Source organism: Rhinopithecus roxellana, chromosome 14 (genome assembly GCF_007565055.1).
Source record: "Rhinopithecus roxellana isolate Shanxi Qingling chromosome 14, ASM756505v1, whole genome shotgun sequence".
Classification (NCBI taxonomy): domain Eukaryota; kingdom Metazoa; phylum Chordata; class Mammalia; order Primates; family Cercopithecidae; genus Rhinopithecus; species Rhinopithecus roxellana.
Genome location: NC_044562.1, coordinates 68,901,983 through 68,925,614, shown reverse-complemented (window position 1 = coordinate 68,925,614; position 23,632 = coordinate 68,901,983). Strand labels below are relative to the sequence as shown.

The 23,632-nt window shown below is 37.2% G+C and overlaps 1 protein-coding gene and 1 non-coding gene across 7 annotated transcripts in view; both read right to left on the bottom strand.

The window, feature by feature from the left end:
* SESTD1 (SEC14 and spectrin domain containing 1) overlaps positions 1-23,632 on the bottom strand; it is a 154,091-nt gene that overhangs the window by 6,962 nt on the left and 123,497 nt on the right. For 5 of the 6 annotated variants that reach the window (XM_030916783.1, XM_030916785.1, XM_030916782.1 and 2 more), the window contains 6 exons: positions 18,419-18,541; positions 10,412-10,606; positions 9,783-9,897; positions 7,811-7,970; positions 1,825-1,906; positions 983-1,105 (listed from right to left, as the gene is read on the bottom strand). In XM_030916783.1, the coding sequence (XP_030772643.1) occupies positions 983-1,105; positions 1,825-1,906; positions 7,811-7,970; positions 9,783-9,897; positions 10,412-10,606; positions 18,419-18,541 (798 nt within the window). Of the gene's footprint in view, positions 1-888; positions 1,106-1,824; positions 1,907-7,810; positions 7,971-9,782; positions 9,898-10,411; positions 10,607-18,418; positions 18,542-23,632 lie in introns of all 6 variants that reach the window. The other variant, XM_030916788.1, reaches the window with a different exon arrangement.
* LOC115893412 lies at positions 11,605-11,706 on the bottom strand. Its single transcript, XR_004053419.1, has one exon. It is a non-coding gene; the product is annotated as a small nucleolar RNA U13 (small nucleolar RNA).

Sequence of the window (23,632 nt, the reverse complement as noted above, 5' to 3'; positions counted from 1 at the left end):
CGGGAGTTTGAGGATGCAGAGAGCTATGATTGTGCTACCATATTATATCGTAGGTGACAGAGCAAGGCCTTGTCTCAAAAAAACAAATTGTTTAAAAATTTTTAATTAGAAAAAAGTCTCTTTCTGTTAGGCTTCCCCACTTTATTCCGTTTCCCCCATCACAATCCACCAAATTTCACTGGCCAGAAAGAATGTCTGCTTATGAATTAATCAAAAACTACTTTCAAAAGAAGGTGAAATTAGGCACTTTATATTCCATATAGGAAACTACACCTGTTACAACGTGAACTCATTATTAGGGAAAATAAGATACTTATTGGCTTGGCGCCGTAGCTCACACCTGTAATCCCAGCACTTTGGGAGGCCGAGGTGGGTGGATCACTTGAGGTCAGGAGTTCAAGACCAGCCTGGCCAACAAGGTTACAAAAACTAGCCAGGCGTGGTGGCTGGTGTCTGTAATCCCAGCTACTTAGGCGGCTGAGGCATGAGAATCGCTTGAACCTGGGAGGCAGAGGTTGCAGTGAGCTGAGATTGCATCACTGTACTCCAGCCTGGGCAACAGAGGAAGACTCTGTCTTAAAAAAAAAAAAAAAAAAAAAAAAGAAAGATACTTTTCACCACAAAAAAGTCCTGTATTATTATGCTAACACTAGTGAGATGCAGAAAGTGAGGTTTCTTATTTACTGATATTAACATCCATTTCATATTAACTTCTGTGAATCAACAGCTGGATTGTCTAAATGCCATAATATATAGCATAAATCAGAGGGACCATGCAGAACATGTATTCAGGGAAACATAAACCCTCTCAAGTTTATGCAGGCTAGTTTTGATGCACCAGCTGACACTTTCTTAATTCTGTGATACTTCTGGAATAACAAAACTAACCTTCTTGTACTTGGAGGGTAAAGTTACATTATAATCATGCAGAAAGCTATTCAAACACTGAGCTTGTGGAAAAGGAAGATAACCAGTTTTGCACCTGTGCAACATCAACAAATTTTCTATGCTTTTCCAGCAAAACTTTCGTTTCTTGAGCATCATCGCCCAATCTGATGTGAGTCTTAAGCAGAGCATCCAGAAGTTCACTTAGCCATTCTACTGCCTAAACAAAAAGACATAACAATGAAGCTGGATTCAGAACTCTTTACTTATTGTATCAAAATGTCATTTATACAGAGATTACTATCATGTGATTAATGAATCCGTTAATTATAACCTAAAGTCTTAAAAGCTTATTTCATTCAATGATAAGCTACATGAATTAGTTACCTCTCCTACTCCTCAAAATTCTTTAAATCTGAAGGCAAGACATACTAAGGAAAAGCATTCTTTTAAAGTTAATATCACATAATAAAAGATCATGTATTTCTGTATATAGATCCATCAAGATTGCATTACAGTTTTGTGTTACTATATAAAACCACAAATTTTCTCTAAATCAAAGTGAAATGATGTTCTCTAATGATAACAACAAAATATATCAAATTGTTTATCTGGTGTTGAAATTTCTCTTGCAGATGCAAGACAGCAAAATGCAATGTGCTCCAACAGATTTTATCCTGGATGTAACTGACAACCTAATCAACAATAATAAATAATCCCAATCTCTAGCTCAATAGAGGATTTCATTGAGAAGATTAAGTTAAATGAGATCAATAAACTAGCTGGAAATACCAAAGTGTATTCTTCAACAGGATAAACTAGAACCTGACTTCAAGAATTTACTTTTTAGGACCATGAAAAGTACACTTTTGTTTGTAGTTAGATGAAATCAATCTTCTAAGAAAAGCTAACTACATAATATAGCTGGCTGGTCCTTACCTGAGCAGCGTCTTCTTCACATTTAAACAACTGCACCATCTGAAGCATCTTTAACCTTCGCACATCTACCATGTCTTCACATCTAATGAACCCAAACATAAATTTAACTATTTTGTATTGATTTGTAAGAATTTTAGGGATATTTATATCAATATTACATCAAAACGTCAAAATACCCAAATGATACTCAATGACAAACCCTCTTAAGGATACCACGGATTCTGCAAAATATTAAAGCAAAATGTAAGGACAACAGTACACTAAAACCCCAAAAATCTCCATTGCTGTTTAGCATCAAACAAGTTTCAAGGATAAAAGTGTAATGTTTCTCAAATATAGGATGATATTTTTTTGAGACAAGGTCTCACTCAAGCACCTAGACTGGAGTGCAGTAGCACCATCATAGCTCACTATAACCTCAAACTACTGAGCTTAAATGATCCTCACATTTCAGCCTCCCAAGTAGCTGAGACTACAGGTGTGCACCACCATGCCCAGCTAAAGAAACTTCTAAAAATTAATGCTTTTCACTATATTATAGTACCTAAAATAATATTTTTTTTTTTTTTTAAACCTTCCATCTACATTCTTAAAAACAACTAGATGGAGGGCTTAAAAAAACAACAAAAAAAATCCCTACTGACCTCTCGGTGTAGAGAATCACAATTCAAATTATTTTTTAATCTCGCTGTGGTCTGTTTGGATAATATAACCATTTAAGTTTTTAAGGCAACTTAACCTAACTTAACTCTGGTCCATTTCCTTCATTTCCATGCAATTCTGTGTACTACAGGTGGGACGGAGGACTCCCACTGCAGTCTCAAATGCCTATAACAAGTTACCAGTGACTGTGCTCTACTGTACTTGATGTCCTTAAAGAAAGCTTAATAACAATATAGAAGTAGGTATCACAAGCCTTTTTTTAAAAAAAAAAAATAAAGAAGCTCTCAATAAAAGCTGTAATATGACATTAAAATTCAGCTTGGTTAAAGTAATTCCACAATGGATTGAAGGGAAGTGGTACTGATTTTTTAAATATGAAACTAAAAAACAGTGTAGGCCACTTTAATGATGAAGATGGTATCATACACATACTGTATTCAGGTATTAATGTGTGCTGGGGAAAATATAAGATATGGTCTCTACTATCAAGATGCTCCCATTTGCAGAGATGTAATAAGTACAATTATAAAGCTATTTAAAATGTTTTATAAAAGTAGGGAGGAGCACGTGACTAACTTGCCTTAGAAGTCCAAAAAGACTTCCTAAAGTAAGTATCCCTGAGTCTTGAAGAGTAAGTAGGAATTCACTGAGCAGAAAATGAGGAAAGAAGTATTCTTAGTCATGGATGCATGAAACAGCATGATGCTTTCAGGGAGATAAAAACAACTGTGTGATTTTATGGGAATGTTATAGAAGATAAAATTATGCAAGATTGGATTATGAAGGGTCTCCTACATTATTCCAAGAAGACTAACTCCATCTGAGCAAACAGGAAGTCACTGAAGGAAGTTTTACACAATTGTCGTACTTTATGAAGATTACTCTTATATACAAAAAGCTGGAGAGTAGCCAGGCCAGAGGCAGATAAGGGTTTAAGATCTTGACCAGAAATGTTTGAGATTCAGAGGCAGCAGAACTTGGACATTTGATAAGGGATGAGAAAGATGAAGGATTTTAGGATAAATCTCAAATTTGGTAGCTGATGGTAACTTTAACCTAGGTAGGAAATTAAAAAAGGAGGGCAAGTTTAGAGGAAAAAAAGCAGGGCAAGTTTAGAGGAAAATGATTCCACTCTGGACATACTAGGTGTTCTGGTTTGGATTTGGGTTTTGGATTTGTGTCCCCACCTAAATCTAACATCAAAGTGTAATCCCAATATTGGAGGAGGAACCTGGTGGGATGTGATTAGATCACGGGGGCAGATTTCCCCCTTGATGTTCTGAGATCTCACAAGATCTGGTTGGTTAAAAGTATGTGGCACTGTCCCCTTCACTCTCTTCCTTCTCCAGCTGTGTAAGACATGTCTGCTTCCCCTTCATTCTCCCACCATGATTGAAGTTTCCTGAGGCGTCCCCAGCCATGCTTCCTGTACAGCCCACAGAACCTTGAGCCAATTAAATCTATTGTCTTCAGAAATTCCCCAGTCTCAGGTAGTTTTTTATAGCAGTGCGAGAGCAGACTAATACCAAAAACTGGTACTGGGAGTGGGGCACTGTTATAAAGATACCTGAAAATGCGTAAGCAGTGATGGAACTTGGCAATAGGCAGAGACTGGCACAGCTTGGAGGGTTCACAAGACAGGAAGATGAGGGAAAGTTTGGAATTTCCTAGATACTTGTTAACTGTTGTGACCAAAATGCTTACCGTGACACACACAGTGAAGTCCAGCCTGAGAAGGTCTCAGATGGAGATGAGGAACTTACTGGGAACTGAGGCAAAGGTCACTCTTGCTATGCTTTAGCAGAGAGACTGGCAGAATTGTGCCCCTGCTCTAGTGACACATGGAACTTTGAACTTGAGAGAGGTGATTTACAGTACAGACTGGGAGAAACTTCTAAGCAGCAAAATGTTCAAGACTTCACCTGGCTGCTTCTAGCAGCCTAGGCTTGTATTTGTGAGCAAAAAGATGATGTGAGACTGGAACTTAATATTTAAAAGAGAAGAAGAGCATAAAAAGTTTGGAAAATGTGCAGCCTAGCCATGTGGTAGAAAAGAAAACCCCATTTTTCTGGGGAGAAATTCAAGCTGGCTGCAGAAATTCGCATAAGTAAAGAGTTGCTGAATGTTCATAACCAACACAATGGCAAACATGCCTCGAAGGCATTTCAGAAGCCTCTGCAGTAGCCCCTCTCATCACAGGCCTGGATGCCTAAGAGGGAAGAATGGTTTTGCAGCCAGGCCCAGGGCCCTGCTGCCCTGCACAGTCTTGGGACAATGCTCCTTGTGTCCCAGCCATTCCAGCTCCAGCCACGGCTAAAAGGACCCCAGATACAACTGAGGCCACTGCTCCAGAGAGGGTGCAAGCTGTAAGCCTTGGCAGCTTCCACATGGTATTAAGCCTGTGGGTGCACAGAGGGCAAGAGTTGATGCTTGGGAGCTTCTGGCTAGATTTCAGAGGATGTATAGAAATTCCTGGATGTCCAGGCAGAAGGCTGCTGCCTCATGGAGAACCTCTACTAGGGCAGTGTGGAGGGGAAATGTGAGGTTGGAGCTCCCAAACAGAGTTCCCTGGGACATTGTCAAGTGGAGCTGTGAGACCCCAGAATGGCAAATCCACTGACAGCTTGCACTATGCACCTGGAAAAGCTGTAGGCACTCTATGCCAGCCTGTGAAAGCAGCCAAGAGGGCTGTACCCTGCAGAGATACAGGATGGAGATGCTCAAGGCCCTAGGATCTCACCTCTTGTATCAGTGTGGTCTGAACGTGACACGTGGAGTCAAAGGAGATTATTCCGGGGCTTTAAGATTTCCCCTGCTGGGTTTCGGACTTGCATGGGGCCTGTAGCCCCTTTGTTTTGGCCAAATTCTCCCTCTTGGGATGGGTGTATTTACTCAGTATCTATAACTCTGTTGTATCTTTGAAGTAACTAACTTGTGTTTGATTTTGGAGGCTCATAGTTGGACGGGACTTACCTTGTCTCAGATGAGACTATGGACTGTGGACTTTTGAGTTAATGCTGAAATGCATTAAGACTTGGGGGACTGGTTGAGAAGGGATGACTATATTTTGCAATGCGAGAAGGACATCAGATTTGGGAGGAGCCGGGGTAGAATAATATGGTTTGGATTTGTGTCCTCACTCAAATCTCACGTTGAATTGTAATTCCCAAATTTGGAGGGGCGATATGGTTCAGCTGTGTCACCATCCAAATCTCACCTTGAATTGTAGTTCCCATAATCTCCACATGTTGTGGGAGGGACCCAGCAGAGGGTAACTGAATCATAGCAGCGGTTACCTCCATCCTGTTCTCATGATGGTGAGTTCTCATGAGATCTAACTGTTTTATAAGGTGCTTTCCCCCTCTTCACTCTGCACCTCTCCTTGCTGCTGCCATGTGAAGAAGGACGTGTTTGCTTTCCCTTCCCATGATTCTGTTTCCTGGGACCTCTCCAGCCCTGCAAAGCTGTAAGTCAATTAAATTTCTTTCCTTTATAAATTGCCCTGTCTTGGATATACAGCAGTGTGAGAACAGACTAATACAACAGGTCTGGTGGGAGATGGGGGCATATATCCCCCTTGCTGTTTTCATGTCAGTAAGTGAGTTCTCATGAGATCTGGTTGTTTAAAAGTGTGCAGCACCTACCCCTTCACTCTCTTTCTCCATCCAAGTAAGATGTCTGCTTCCCCTTCCCCTTCCATCATGATTGGAGGTTTCCTGAGGTTTCCCCAGTCATGCTTCCTGTACAGCCTGTGGGACTGTGAGCCCATTAAGCCTCTTTTCTTTTAAAATTACCCAGTCTCAGGTAGTTCTTTATAGCAATGCAAGAATGGACTAATACACTAGATTTCAGCAGTACATGGGGCATTCTGCAGGCAACACTAAGTAGGCAACTGGAATTACGGGTCTATAGCATGGGAGAGGGTCTTGGTAAGAGCTGTTAACTACTAAACTATGATCTATTAAAGAAAGTAATTCAAGTAGTGAGAAGGTCCAGGGAGAACATACAAAGAAGGGAATCTGGCCTCAGAACAAACTCTGGAAGTGGTAACTTGAGCTAGTGGCCAAGAAATCAGTAACAAAAACCAAGAAGAAACAGAGAAGGATCATAAATGTGTTTTCAAGAAAGACGAAATGAAAGAAAAGTCAGTTGTGCCTAACTCTAATCACAGTTAAGCAAGTCAGGACTATAAGTATTCTCTGAATTTTAAGTAAGATCCAGCATTTATTACGTTGGTAATGCTGGTAAGAGCAATGTTGAGTCAAACAGTGAGGGCAGAAGTCAGACTGAAAAGGGTTGAAAATAAATTGGAGGTAGTGGGTAAGTAGTATGAATGTACTGTAAACTTATCCAAATGACTTAGCTGTGAGGAAAAAGAGCTCTAATGCTAAAAGACAAAGAGATGAAGAGGAAGACACCCCCATGTGTGTGATTATTATTTTTAAAATAGGAGAAATTTAAGCATTTAAGTGAAAGACAGGAACCAGAGTAGAGAATGGGATTTGATGGAGTTTAGGAGTCAGGAGGGTGATCAGAATCAGAGCCTAAATGGAAGCTCAGCTTTGAGAAGAGGAGAGCTCTGTCATCCTCTGTGGTGTGAGAATAAAGTAAGTTTGCAGACATGAGGGAATAAATTTCTGTCTCATGACTGTTTTCTCTGTGATGTAGAAGGAAGCTTTCTGTGAAGTTTTGTTGATGATCATAAAATTTTTAAGTGTGCAAAATTTCATATAACCATGCTAGATTGTATATATTGCATAGACAATTTTAATCCTTTACTTTGCAGTACTTTGTAGTTGCTATTGCAAACTGAATTTTCAAAGAATCTTTTAAATTCCTGGTTTTATAGAAAATGAAACTAAACATCACTAGTCCATTGTTCAATCCTACTACAGCAAATATGAGAACAATGAAATGTGTGACATTCTGTAAGTTTAGATGAAGAAACAGATCAATGTAGATGACAAGTTTAATGGCAACTCTAAACTAAATGAAATTTAAAAAGCAAAATTATTCTTCACAAAGTTTTTTTTAAAGCAGAACAGAGTCATAGACTACACTGGGGATATGGAATATGAAGTAGTTGAGTATAATTGAAATTTTTACAACCCAGTAAAAAGGAAATGGTACCTAGTAATTGAATAAATTATTGCTATTTGTTAGTAAAATTATACACAATTATTACATTCACCAAAAACCTACTATATGTTTTCTATATAACAGTTAAGAACGTTTTGTCTGCATATAAAATATGTTATATAACTTTTTATTTTAATTAATATTGTTATTTTAGTAAAAATTAACATTAATAGTCAAACTTTGCCTTTGTTTTCTAAGCTGCATATCTTCCATCACTCCTTGTATGTGGTCCACATTTTCTTTATTTTCAATGGTTACATCCTTTCCATAGGCCCAGGATGCCTGATTGGAGATCTGATCCAGGAGACCTTGACCTTTTTCACGCAAACCTTGCAATCCCACATCTAAAACAAAAGTTGCTAGATTTAATCTCTTACACAACTAAGGTGCTTTCCCTCCCTCAAACAAATCGTCTCATCAGATATTGCACCTGGATCCCAGGTATAGGAGGTTTGCACAGTAAACCATCTTGGGATGCAATCCTAAGACTCCATCCTATGAACATTTCAAGCAATAAAACCCTTTAAATGTGACTTGAACTGGAGCTCTCTCTCATGCCAAATTCTCTCCTTAAAAGGAATTTTGAAAACATGGGTTTCCATAGACAATAATTACTTTTAAAAAATGAAGGCAGAAGAAAAGTATGAAAATTTCTATTTCTAATAGAAAACAATTTTCTAATTTTTCTTCCTGCTTCTATGCTGCCCAACTTATAGGAGAACAAGGCAAATATGTTGTTTAAAAAAGCGCATAAGCCTTGCAAAATTTTAAGACACTTCAGCAATGTATTATCAATGTCGAAGGATGTTGAACATTGTGACTAAAGGTACAGTCTAGCTTCTATACCATAGGAAGCAAAAATTAGGGTATATTTACAATTCTCCAAATTACATGTGTAAAGGAACTTTTCTTTTTTTAAACAAAGACTGTGGCTCAAGAAAACTTCTAATATTTTAAAATAAAATTCATTTGTTATATTAAATACTAAATATTATTATGCATATCATCTGTTAAAATAACAAAGGCTGGCTGGGCGCGGTAGCTCACGCCTGTAATCCCAGCACTTTGGGAGGCTGAGGTGGGCAGATCACCTGAGGTCAGGAGCTTGAGACCAGCCTGGCCAACATGGCAAAACCCCATCTCTACTAAAACTACCAATATAAAAATTAGCCGGGCGTGGTGGCAGGTGCCTGTAATCCTAGCTACTTAGGAAGCTGAGCAGGAGAATCGCTTGAAGCTGGGAGGTGGAGCTTGCAGTGAGCCAAGATGGCACCACTGCACTCCAGCCTGGGCAACAGAGCAAGACTCCATCTAAAAAAAATAAAAATAAAAATAAAAAAAAATAAAATAAAGTCTATAAGCAAGTAAAATGTCCAGTACAAGCGTGATTTTTCAAACCAATTCCTTAAGGCAGTTTTCAATAATTAATTTGATTTAGTCATGTGCAACCACATTTTACTAGTTCTCTCAGCCTTAAGTTCCTGTTTCCTCTCTTCCACTGCCATTTCCCCTTTTGTCCCCCTTGATACGACTCCCCATCTTCCCATTTTCACATCCTGACCTTTTAGGAAAGTTCACTGTGCTTCCTGCTGTAGAAAATTTTAAAGGCCTTGATGTCAAACGATAGAACTAGCTTAATGTAACTGGACCCCTTAATGTAAATGAACCCCACTCCTTTGAGAGTGGGTAATATGGCAATATTCCCAGTTTGGTGAGACAAGAACCAAAAAACCAAACCAACCATTTTTTCACAAGGTTAGGATAAAGCAACAACAAAAATCATTGCATAAAACACAATTTGGGGCATACAGGGTTTACCACAGAACACTTCACAGCTAATTACAGTTTATGCATGCACTACAAATAATTGTTCATAGTATATGCAAGACACAGCACCTGTAGATATAGCTGGGTAAACAGGCAAGGGTAAAGGCCCAGTGAAGGGAGGAGTGACTAACTATGAAAAATAAAATTTTCAGCATAAATTATAACCCCTCAAGGGAATAACACCCTTTTATACTGTTTTTCTCTGTTTCCTGAAAATAATAATAATTAGTTCAGTGTAAGTTGACTTAATTGTCTAACCATGGTAATGATATTCAAAAAAAAAAAAAAAAAAAAAACCTTATGTTTCAGCATTTTTAAAATCTGCTTACCAACACTTTTCAGCTTCTCTTCAAGCAGTTTTAAAGTTTGCTGAATCGATGCTCCATCAGCTGGTGCTACATCTACGCACAACATCCCTAATAAGCCATCCAACTGCTGAGACAACTAAAGCAGAGGGACACCAAAGAGATAACCCTGATGTAATCAGCATCTAAAGTGTTTAATGATTAACGAGGTTTATATCTAACGAGGTTATCACAATTACACTTGAAAAGACTACACTGTTACAAGACAAGGACAAATCATTAGAATACGCGTTATCTGGAAGATAGAACACACAGATGCATGCACCAGGAAGACAAAGAAGTACAACCAGGTCAGCAGACTTCCATTTCCATCTAGGTTATAAAGCATAAACACTGAGAAAGAGTCAAAATAAAATATTCTACTAGATTGGAACACTCTAGTTAGACAATAAAAGGTTGAATTGCATGCAGAATGACTTAAAAAAATACTTGTTTTTAAAAAATCAAAGAATTTTATCTCATTACCCCCACCAGTAAATCATTTTATTGGTTCAGAAAAATAATTTAGGAGGCATGCAAACCTGAAAAAAATTATGCATAGGTAAGTGTTCAGATAATTTGAAGAAAAGAAAAGAATCAGAGTAGACACTTACATCTTGGGCAACACCATGAAATTCAAGAGCTGCTTGTAAGAGATTTTGCCTAAATTCCAGCTGACTGGCCTGTCGGTAACAAACATCACTAAGTTGTTGCTGCAGTGACTTTAGTTCCACAAGATCTTCCTCATCGCCAGCATTCAAGAGTGCTGCAATTTGCTGATTAAGTTCCACATATACTGCAAACCATTCCTATAATCAAGATGTTACAAAGTAAATTAAGGCTCAAATTAGTTCCTGGTAGAGATTACCTTTTACAAGTTCTCCAGATAAACTAAGTAATACATGATTTTTTTTTTAAGGCAAAAATTATTAAAATTGAGCGTGGGAAGTTGTTAATCCTCAAATCCTAACTGTGATCCCTGGAACTCAATCCTTGGCCTCTAAAAGTTCCCTTCTCTTCCTTGCTCTAAGTGAAACCTGTCTGCCCTCAGTTACCCCTGCAGCCTTCTCAACTGATTACTGTTTCCATGTCTGACATACTGCAAGCCTGAAGGTGGGTTTGATGGCTGCCTCGTTCCTCACTACTCGCAGACCATTTCTTTTCCCTCTTCTTTCAAAAAACCATATCCCCTTTGAAGTGCATGCTGTTAGATTACATCCTGTCAGCTTTCTCTGTTGCACCCCCTCATCCACAGAAAGGTTTAGCAAAGGTCACTGCCTTCCTCTCAGTACAAGCCTTCTTAGTGACTTCTACCACATAGGCACCCACCACCATCATGAACCTCCAGTTTCTTGACTCCCTCCCTCACCTCCAACTAACTTGTCCTCACCTCAACTGAGCTACCTCTTCCACTGGCCATAAAAATTTGTCATCATATACTACTATGCCGCTCCGGAAATCTCAATTTCATGAAACCCATTGTCTGACCACCATTGACTCTCCCACTCACCTCTGTTTGTAGGCTCACACCTGCAACCCTATGGAATCCACCTATCTATTGACCTCTCTACTGTCCAGCACATGAGAACCTCTGTCTCACTTCCAACCTTGATCAAAGGCTATAACCACCTCCCAGCATATAACCCATGCCCATGCCTGGCTTTCTGTTCTTCCATCAGAATCACCTGTTGAAACCTGAGATCTGTTTTCTCTGCCTAATGTGTGCCTGTACCACAGAAGCTGAACATGGGTGGATTAAAAACAACTAGGTGGATAGCGCGCTCTCTCTCTCTTTTTTCCCCCCTCACATCAGAAGGGTAATGTGCTAATGTTGTTACAAGGCTTAGAGGGAGACACATTTCAGATGAGTGTGAGTACCCAACATCACACTTATAAACTACAAAGGAACGACAGATCTCTTTTTAAAGTTATGACTAAATAATCTCAAATGAGTCTTTGGCAATCATTTATGTTTCTCTAGTAAATTCACTTTCTCATTCTCATGATCATTTATGTTTTTTTCACTATCAATCTCCAATCCCCTTTTCACCTCTTCATTCTCAGCCAAAGATCTTAATTCACAGGGAAGTAATCGGAAAACTCTTTCACCTTCCCACCAACAAATCCCCAACCCTCCATTCTACAGCCCTATGCTCTGCCCTCAGTGCTGTAATAGTGAGCAGCCTATCTCTTCTTCTAAGGCCAACCACTCCACTTGTGCATTACAGACTGTCTCTGTTGCCTACACAAAGCTTTGCTCTCACAGTTATTTCTCTCTCTTCCATCATTTCTTCTGTCTAAACTGGATTATTTCCACCAGCACACAAAAAAGCTATAATATATTAAACAATAAAAGACACATTTAAGATTTGTGCATTTTACTATGCTGAAATTAAACCTGTTAAAAAAAAAACTTTTCTTAAAGGAGTTCTCTGTATTCACTCTTTTCTCATTTTTCATTCTTTTTTAATCCATTCCAATCAGGATTTTGTTCTTCCTACCCTTCTGAAACCAATTGTCAAATTCACCAAAAAACTCCATCTTGCCACAAATCCAATGGTCAATTCTCAGTCTTTATTTTATTGAGCCTCTCAGCAAACAGCTGCTTTGGCACAAGTAAGCACTTCCTCCTCCTTTAAATGGCCTTTTCTCTTGTTTTCTGAGACACAACACCTCCTTTTACCCTTCTTTGCTGGCTCTCCTCCCTCTTTCTGTACTTAAAGTTTAGGTTGGCCCAAGGCTCAGTTTTCCAGAGACTCTCTTTTCTTCTCACTGGGTTTGGATGACTTCACCTAGTCCCATGCCTTTAAATAGATCTATAGGCTAAGAATTACCAAATTAATATAGACTTTAAATATATTTATAGGCTAAGAACTACCAAGTTAATATAGGCTCTAAATATATCTATAGGCTAAGAATTATCAAATTAATCATCAACTTTGACCCCTCCCACGAACCCCAGATACTGATATCCAACTGCCCACTAGCCACCTTCATTTGGATGACTAACAGGTATCTAAAATCTAACCTGCCGCCAAAGACACTTATTCACTATCCTCCCAACCTGTTCCTCTCGCAGTCCTCCCTGCCTTAGCAGTTGCTAAGGCCAAAAGTCTGATTCTTTCATCAGCAAGTCTTGCTGGTTCAACCTCATCAACTTCTATCAATTCTCATTACTTCTACTGCCTCCATCTATCAGCCTCCTGCCTTCCATTTTTAATGCTAGTCTCTGTTCCCTATTTTCCACACGATAGCTGGTGATTTGCTTAAAACAAATTAATTATCTGTCCAAAAGTTTCAAATAACTTCACATAACATTTAAAATAAATTTCAAGTTTCTTTTCATGGGCTAAAAAGATATTACATGTTTTGGCACCTGACTTCCTCTAAAACTTTATTTTCTGTGATTCTCCTTTGCTCCCTGTACTCCAGCCACACCAACATTCTTGCTGCTCCTCAGTCATGTTCCTGTGCTGGGGTGTTTCTACTGCTGTGTCCTCTATCTGAATTGCCCTGTTTGTATTACTTCTTGACATCATTTCAAGGTTTCTGATTAAATGTCATCTCCTCAGGCCTTTCCTAAAATCTACACCCATATTGCTCTCCACTCCTCAACTTGAATGTAAATTCCATATAGTAAGACAGTACTATATCACAAAAGCCTAGAACAACACATGACACATAGTATGTGCTCAATTAACATGCACTGATTGAATGTGTAAAACATATTAATCTGTAGATTTACTGACATTACATTAAGTAGGCAACAGAGGGCAATCTTGTCACTCAAGGAACATGTGGCAGTGTCTGGAAACATTTTGGGTTATCACAACTGAGAAGCGAGGATGCTACTGCATCTAGTAAGCAGAGGCCAGTGATGCTGCAAAGTGCCCTACAATGTGCAGGGCAGCCCTTACGACAGAGATTTATCTGGCCCAAAGTGTCAAGAGTGTGCTAAGGATGAGAAATCCTCCTGTATCCAATGGTGATGATAATATCTGTCTTACCTTGTTTATCGGTTATTGTTTGGATTTAACTCAATAATATGTATAGAATATTTTTAAACTACATAGTTTATAATGGTTAATAGAGACTATTTAAAAGTAGAAAACATTACCTGAGAAAATTATCACTGTCATGCTCTAAAATATAAAAGGATTTCAATACCTTATTCGTAGTACTTCCAGATCATTAAATGCTCTAGAGAAATAGGCTTAACTCTTTGAAGAAGTAATAGCAACGATTCTGAGAAAAGTAGTAAAGGATTGGAGTCCCAGAATAGCATTTTCCAGAGCTACCAGCATTAGACCACTTGGGGTGTTTATTAAAAATGCCTAAGCTTCACCCCTGACTTACTAAATCAGTATCTGGGAGTTAGGCCCTGGAATATATATTTTAGCAAGCATCTCTGATGACTCTTAAGCCCATTAAGGTTTAGAACCACCACTGTGAAGCTAATTATTTCCTGGTTTGAATTTGTAAAATATAGGCTCTAGCAACCTGACCAGGGATGTAAATACATTATGAGGACAAGTATGTCTCAAGAAATTAATACCTGAAACTAGAGACACTGATATTACTGATTGAGGTTGAAATAAAGAAATAATTATTCTCTCTGGGACGTGGAGAGGAAAAAAATCTGGTGGATACATTTGCATATATTTAAAATTCATCAAAATGTTTCTTCCTAAAAAACAGGGGAATGTACGGCCGGGAACAGTGGCTCATGTCTGTAATCCCAGTACTTTGGGAGGTCAAGGTGGGCAGATCACGAGGTCAGGAGATGTAGACCATCCTGGCCAACAGGGTGAAGCCCCGTGTCTACTAAAAATACAAAAATTAGCTGGGTGTGGTGGTGCATGTCTGTAATCCCAGCTACTCAGGAGGCTGAGACAGGAGAATCACTTGCACCTGGGAGGCAGAGGTTGCAGTGAGCTAAGATAGCACCACTGTACTGTAGGCTGGTGACAGAGCTAGACTCCGTCTCAAAAACAAAAAGCAAACAAACAAACAAAACAACAACAAAAAAACACACCAAAAAACAACAACAACAACAACAGTGGACTGTAGATTCCCTAGAACCTTAGGTGTATTTTGTTCACTTACAGCCATTCTCTGGTCTGTCTCTTATGTATATTTAACTGTGTAGAAAATGATTATTTTATAGCAAAATAAAAAGATGACACCAATATTTGGGATTTGGATTGAGATGGTAAGTAAGAAAAGAGCTTGAAGGATCACATTTAGGACACAAGCAGTCAGGATTGACACTGCAATCATATTGGCAGTGATGCATACGTGGTGAAATGATGGGTATTTATACTTTATACCATGAAATGGGAATCCATACGTAGGCAGAAGGAAACCCTGCCCACTCGGGTTAAAAAGGTGATTATACTCAGACTATACATTAGGAGAAATGAGTCTTGATTCGCCAGCTAGACCTGTTCTGCTGTTTACTATTATGCATAATACACTAGAGAAAGTGGTTTCTTTGTAGTCCAGAAGTCAGCACTATGACATGGTGTGACAGTGACAAAACTCTCAAGCAGTTTCAGATATTTATGCTCCTCCATGTTCCTATCACACACGCTTTTCCTACCACACACGCTATTCCTACCACACACTTCCTTCAACCCAAAACATAAAATTAGATTATTGAACTAAACTACTTTTAAATTTATTGCCAGTTACTACAACCATTTTCATGTACCTTATTTTTGTGTGTGTGTGTTGTATTAAAAAACCAAGTTAACTTCTAATTACCAACCCTTGAACTAGAACTACATGTTGGCAGAAATTTCATTTTTCTATGTATTAAAACTCAACATCCTAACAAATTTGAGGTTTTTAGCTTTATTTCTGCATTGTGCTTTTATATGGACTCTAAAATTTAATATATGACATTGAGCTGGTAATGCAAAATTGTATGTTAAAAGTTTTCTCAAATTCTACCGTTAATAGCTGTCAATGCAGAAATTAGTCATTATAATTTCACAAGACTTGAACAATTTCAATAATGCTTTAATCTGTTAACTCTTAGTTACAGAGAGAAAAGAAAGTTTTTAATAAAATATCAGAATATCTTAAACATCATAAGCTAAAATATTCATCCAGCATCAACCAACCTATTCTCAAGGTGACAATGCAGTGCCACCTATTGGCTAAAACAGTACAACCTGCTTTTCAAAATACTTCAAAAGTGGGAAGAATAGTATAATGAACTCCTTCCCATCCAGCTTCAATAATGATCAATTCATGGCTAATTCTGTTTCATATACACTCCCATCCATTCAATCTGTCCCTACCTCCCAATTCTGAAACAAATCCCAAATATCACATGTGATTTAAGGAAATAAAATCTCTGATAGCCATCAATGTTTCTTTTCTTTAGGTTATGTCTATAAGTGCAGATGTCAATGTATATGTACAGTTCTAAGTATTAAAAGTACAAGAATGAAAAAATACTGTAGCTTATGCATATCTGTGAAATTTAGTAGCTTTCTCTAAGAGACAGCCAGAGAAAGGATCCCCCCTGGGTATCAAGAGATCTGTGTTTTAACCATAGTTCAACTATTCATTGAGCAAAAAATGTAGCTTCCCAGTTTGTTCATCTATAAAATAAGATGAGGATATCAGAATAATCTATAAGGTATTCTGCAATTCAAGTTTTATATATTGGTTCCATATTATAAGTAAGCTTAAGCACATGGCAAGGACCACCCTTAAGAGATGTTTCTTTAAGCTGATTTTGAAAACCTTATAAATATATTAAAAACACAAAACCAACATCTGAACATAGCAATTTCTATGTATATCATCTGCAACTTCATCCATACTATATGCAATATAAAATTTGCTTTTGAATTGTTTTTGTAAACTTAAGAGTACGGTACAGTATGTATACAATCCAATTTATAATTATTTCTCTTGGCATTTAAAACAATAATAAAATATAGATAAATCCTGTCTTTAGGATCCTCATGTGTCATGTGCCCTTCCTAAAAAGAACTTTTGGAATACTTTCATAACTAAATCTCCTTAGGTGAAGTCTAGAATGTTCTGGAGTAAATACAGTTTTTAGGAACTAAAGAGAGGAACAAAATTGTAGACTCTAACTATAGTAACATGTTCTAGAACAGTCTATCAGGTTCAAATAAATCACAATCCACATTAAAAAAAAATCAAAACATTAAGTTATTTTAAAAGTACCAAGAGAATTAAAAGATTATATCCTCAGGAACAGGGTTTGTAATATGATTATTTTAGTATAAAAGCAAGAACCATTATGTTGGAACCTGTGAAACGCATAAAATAAATCGATTTGCAATTATCAGATTTCATTTTCAAGTTTTTTACAAGTACTAATTAGAAAAATTCCAAGGAATATACGTATAGTGCCTTTAGACAGTTCCAAATCTTGTAATATCTCTTATTATTCCTTAAGGTAGACTACAACTATTTTAGGGTATAGTATGTAGATTTTCTGCCAATACCAGTAATTGTTATACCTGATTTACAGAATACTATAAAGAAAGCAATATGAGGAAACTAAGCAAAATGGAATATATTTAGAAGAAAAATAAGTATCAGATACTGTCAAATTCTAGTAAAGATGAGATTTACTCATTCAAATTTATTCCCAAGCAAATCATATTACTTATTCTTTAACCTTGTTTAGTTAAAAATGGGTATTTCCTAATACTATCCAACATAATTAGAGGAAAGAAGAAACGCTGCAGAAATTAATGTTCAGATGGTACTTAATGCTCACCTGGGTCCAGAGTTTAACATTTTAACCAACTTTTTTAAGACAAATAACCTAAGGAGAAGGGAATGAATCGATTCAGATTTTATTTTTCCAATTTTGTATTTAATCTATTTTAAATTACCAAAGTAATATGACCTTGGGGAGAAGGAGGTGAGCTACCCAGTCCACAAACTGCACCATCTCTTTCTCAGTCATGAAGAATTAACTATAACAGAGCAGGAGCTTAATGAACACCAGCTTCTTTCACATAACAAGTTGTTAAATTTTAAATTATCTTGAACAATTATTATCTATAATCTGCTTAAGAATCTACTTATTTCCCAATTTTATACCTGTGATTTGTCTGATTACTCCTTTCACAAATACAAAAGGGACCCCTAAATGTTCAGAGAATGGAAAAATATTCTGCACCCTCTGGACTTACTCTCCATCAGTTGTGTTTAATGCAGCAATTCTGCTATCACTCTCAGGCATTTAATCGTACTATATACTCCCAATAAAGTGGGGGTGGGGGGACTTGAAAACAGAAGTTTCTGTCACAGAGACTACAGATGAAAGCTCTGTTTTTGTACTATCACTCTTTTTTCTGTCACTGTAGCTTTAAAATTTCATGCAAATTGTGCTTCTATAAAAATATAATTAAACTGTATTAGAGACAAAACCAAAAACAACCTTCTAATTAACATGTACTAAGTAATCAAAATGTACTTTATGACCTCTAGGCACTTAACAAACTGTACTTCATGCCCTATACCAAAGTTTGCAGCAACTTATCGCTCAGTACCACATATGCTACTAATTATCCACGTTCATAATAGCACTGTAACTTGCAGAGGAAAAAGCCTCTCACACTGTGCTGGCTCTCAATCTCTTCATGTTTCTGCTGTAGGGCCTGGGAGGCCCTAATGGAATCTCCAATGCCCCACTGGGCTCTTAGTTGTTCTGATCCAGGCCCTTCTAGCCAGTTCACAACCTATAAACAAAAATAGAAATACAATTTTTAAAGAATCAAAAACTTTTCAAACTTTCATTCTAATTTATTTTTCCCCTCCCAAAGTTCCCCAACTATTTTTAATGTACATTCTTTACATTCTATCCCATAGGCATATTAAATGTTTCTTCTGGAACTACCCAGCTATAATGTGACAACATTTTCAAAACCTAAATGTAGAAGAATGTACACTGCAGCATCACAAGCTTACAGCTTACCATCTTCCAGGCTAAAAGAAATCTGGAATGCTACTATAAAAGAGGATTAAAAATTAACTTATGATGATAAGAGAATCAGAGAATCATAAGATTTAGAGTTGGAAAAAACATCAGAAATGATATCGGTCAAAGTTCTTAACTAACATTTAAGAAAACTGAGTTTCAAAGAGATTAAGAGACTTGCCCAAGGTAATATAATCCATTATTGAAAAACTGGACTAACAGCCATAGGTTCTAACTCACAGTCTAATGTTCTTTCCAAGCATTGAAAAAACTGACTGAATTAACTACTATAAACTTAGTATACTACTTTCTCACTTCAAAAATAAAATTAAAAACTAATTAGAATTATACTAATGTAATAAATACCCTCTTGGAGTCTTCTTAGGATCAACCAACATTCAGACCCACAAAAGGCCCCACTAGTACCAGTCTGCTAGTAAGGATATAGGGTGGGTACTATAGTTTGCCAGGATGACAGCATCGGGAGTTCTTCTTCAGCTGAGTCCCTCAAGCAGGTATAAGCAGATGAGATCAGTATGGGGCAGATATGGGAGACACTCTGGCATCAAAACATGATACCCCACAGGACTAGGCCCATTATGAGTCACTAATCTCAAGGATTCCCCTGGCCCCAGTTATGCCTTCCATCATATATTCATCATATATTAATAATTCTCCCAGTCCAGATCTGGAATAATATTTACTATAAGCAATATTGTTTGGTAACATAGTTGACATTCCAATTTTTAATCAGGTCTTCAGGGGAATAGAGCTAGAGAGTTAAGCAAAGATCAAGTTCTCATGCAGAAGGAGAGGATTGTGTTGACACTCTACCCACAATCATATATACTCTGAAACTACAAACACATTGTGGAATAAATTTAGTGGAAAAAATAGTATTACCAAGCTTTACCTTTTGCCAAATTAGAAAAAGGAATTTAAGAATAGATGTATGGTTATATCCTAAATCTAAACTTAGGATAGTTCCCCAAGAAGTGAATAGGGGTATCTCTGCAGCATAATATTATAGACCCAGTGGGTAGGCTTAACATAGAACTTCATAAAAGAGCAGTGTAGATGTACATTTCTGCTGTTAACAGGTTAAAAAAATATATTTCTAAATCCAACAGTTCATGTATCCTTTTTATAATTATATAAAAGTACCACATCATTAAGAAAAATCACATATGCATTCAGCCCTGTCTGAATATCCACAGATTTTCATGCTTGAATTCAACCAGTCACAGATTGAATATATTTGGGAAAAAAAATCAAGCACAAAAAAACAATAATACAACAATTTAAAGATACAAATAATAAGCCAGTACAGTATAATGGCTATTTTCACAGCATCTGCATTGTAGTAGACATCATAAGTAATCTAGAGATGATTTAATGTATATAAGAGGGTATCCATAGGTTATATGCAAATATTATGCCATTTTATATGAGACTTGAACATCTTTGATCTTGGTATCCACAGTCTGCAGGGTGTCCTGGAACCAACCTACCACAAATACCAAGGGACAACCATATTATATCTCCTTCCATTAATTTTTCACCTGCATAAGGGTTTTCATATACTACTCCAGATTTAAGTGTTATAGCCAATTCTCATAGAAAACAAGTAGTTTTCATCCTGTTTTTCACTCAGCATTAAACTCTACACTTTAATGAGTTTCCACTTGGCTACTGTTATTATAACGTAATTTTCAATGACTTTGCAAATCCTTTTTTCAGAAGGCCGATCCTGTTGCCTGCCTGCCTCCATCTCTCCCATGTGTCCAACCAACCAACCAATCAACCCACTCTTATTAAGAGCTAAGTAATGTACTGCCTCAAATAACTACTGTACCTGCTATCAATACTTTAATTCTCTATTGTCGGGAACATAGGATGTTTCCAATTTCCATCAATTCTAAGTAATTCTATGACTAACACATATGTAACAGTTATATATAACGTTTTTTTCTCTGTTTTATTTTCCCAGGAAAGGTTTCCAATAGAGATCTTCTTGGGTCCAAGGATGATGTAATCCTAATGCTTGTTAATATACTTTATAAAATTGCTCTCTAAAGCTCTTGTTCCTATCTGAAATACCCAATCAATGATAGTTTGAATTGTAAATAACCTCTACAAGGTATACAAACTGACTATTCACTATTAATACACTTTATAAAATTGTTCTCTAAAACACGTTTCTCTCTGAAACATCCAATTAATGGTAGTTTGAACTCTATCTACATTAACCTCTACAACGTATACAAACTATTGTTTTTTTTTGTTGCTGTTTTTTGTTTGTTTTTGAGACGGAGTCTTGCTGTGTTGCCCAGGCTAGAGTGCCATGGCACAATCACAGCTCACTGCAACCTCTGCCTCCTAGGTTCAAGTGATTCTCGTGTCTCAGCCTCCCAAGTGGTGGGATTACAGTAGCCCGCCACCACACCTGGCTAATTTTTGTATTTTTAGTAGAGACGGGGGTTTTACCATCTTGGCCAGGCTGGTCTCGAACTCCTGACCTCGTGATCCACCAGCCTCGGCCTCCCAAAGTGCTGGGATTACAGGCGTGAGCCACCGCCCCCAGCCCAAACTGACTATTGTTTTTAAAATACTTCTGCCAATTGAAAAAACAGAAATCTTTCCATGTATTTTTTAAAGATCAGTGATTGAATACATTGCAGATGGTTGCTTATTCAAGGTATGTGATCTTTTGTGATTTATCTCTTCATATTCTTTGTTGATTTATGTTCTAGAGTCTTAAAGAATTAATAATAATATATAAATTTGTCCCCTCTCTTTATAAAGCTTAATACTGGAGAGAAGGCTAGGCACAGTGGCTCATACCTGTAATCCCAGCCCTTTGGGAGACTGAGGTGGGCAGATAGCTTGAGCTCAGGAGTTCAAGATCAGCCTGGGCAACATAGTGAGCCCCTGTCTCTACTAAAAATACAAAAATTAGCCAGGCATGGTATGCACACCTATAGTCCCAGCTACTGAGGAGGCTGAGATTGGAGAATCGTTTCAGCCTGGGAGGCGGAGGTTGCAGTGAGCTGAGATTGTGCCATTGCACTCCAGCCTGGGTGACAGAGTGAGACCCTGTCTCAAGAAAAACAAAACCCAAAAATCCAGAGAGCAAAACTCAAAAACAAAAAAGTCAAAGTATTATTGTTGACTCAGTGGAACAGCCTAAGTGCTATAACTTTCTATTGGCTAAACTCTGTTTTCAGAGTGCTAAATTCATCTGCAAAACTGTATTATCAGATGCTCTTTAAGTGTAATGTTTTCTTTCCTCAACACATCCACTTTTTCTGCTTTACTCTTCTGTATGAGTTATCTTTGGAGGGCTAGGGTACTAGGATCCTGTTTCTCTCTGCCAGCTTGGGGAAAGTATCACTTTTTCACGAGAGAGAGAGATAAGCAGTGCAATATAAAGAAAGCCCTAGCCATGATTCTGAATTCTGAATTCTCGTTCTGCCACTACTAGGGGGTCTGAATTCTGGCTCTGCTTCTTCTAGTTGAAAGACTTTGGTTCCTCACCTTTTAAATGATGTTAATGGTACCTACAGTACATGGCTGTTGTCAGGATTACGTCTGTCATTATATGTAAGACAGCATAGTAATGATACTAATAATTGTTAGCCTCTATGCTTTTCTTACTTTTCTGTAGGCTAGCTCCTTCTGTCCACTAACTCGTTATGAAGTTTATTTCACATCTGCATTTTACAATAACAACCCTAGTTTCTTGAGAAAGCTCCTGAACTACTGTATCCAACACTTTAAAAAACAGAAATAAAAAGAACAAGTTTTAAGGAGACATAGGCAAACATTTTAAAACAATTTTCCATGTCTTTTTCGGGAATCAATTGCTTCTCATTTATCACTACGTGTTACAAATACAGATATAGAAACATAGTGATAAAATGACTTTTAAGTATTTTAAATAATTAACGTAATTATTTTACTAGGAATATCTAAGCTCTAAAAATAAAAGTGGAACAAATGCATCTAAAAATTTTAACAATGTATAGTTTTTAGAAACTTAAGACATCATTAAGCATTTAGATTTTGATTTTAGAATAATCTAGAAACAAAAGAAGCAGGTTAATATAAATCATGATAGCTGGGGATAAACAATTCATTAACACGGAACTTTTGAAATGCCATAAGTTGAAAAATAAATCTTAAATAAAGCAAAGATATCTCCTTGCCTCAAAAAACCAGTTACATAGTAATGGGCACATATATATGTGTGTGTATATATATGTGTGTGTGTATATATATGTGTGTGTATATATATGTGTGTATGTGTATATATGTGTGTGTATATATATACATATGGCTTTAATATAAGCTGAAAGTAATTTCCCTTAGTATACAACATCAGTAATGTAGACATAGTAAATATATGACTATTTCTAATAAAAATGATTCAAATTGAGGTTGACGCCCCAGTAAACAAGTCTATTTAAACGCATTAATAATGGCAGTTTGCCAAACTAGGCTATAAAACTTAATTTCAATGAAGACATCTTGCCCAATCTGAATATTACCTTACTGGAAAAACAGTTCTATGCCCAATCCATATCAACGTGACCCTTCAAACGGTTACATTTATATGCAAAGTATAACCTTGGAGCTATGCTTTTAGAATCTACCATGAAAAATATTTTCACTGGCCAAAAATGCTTGTGACTATCCATACTTCTTGCACGGCTAGGCTTATTTTTAAAAACTGCATGACAGAACATGTAGAAGTATGCAAAGTCAAACCAGGCAGAAGGGCGTGTCAAGGAAATGTCAACCATCTAACCTGGAGAAAGAGTATGGGGAACTGAGAACACAGCCTCCAGCT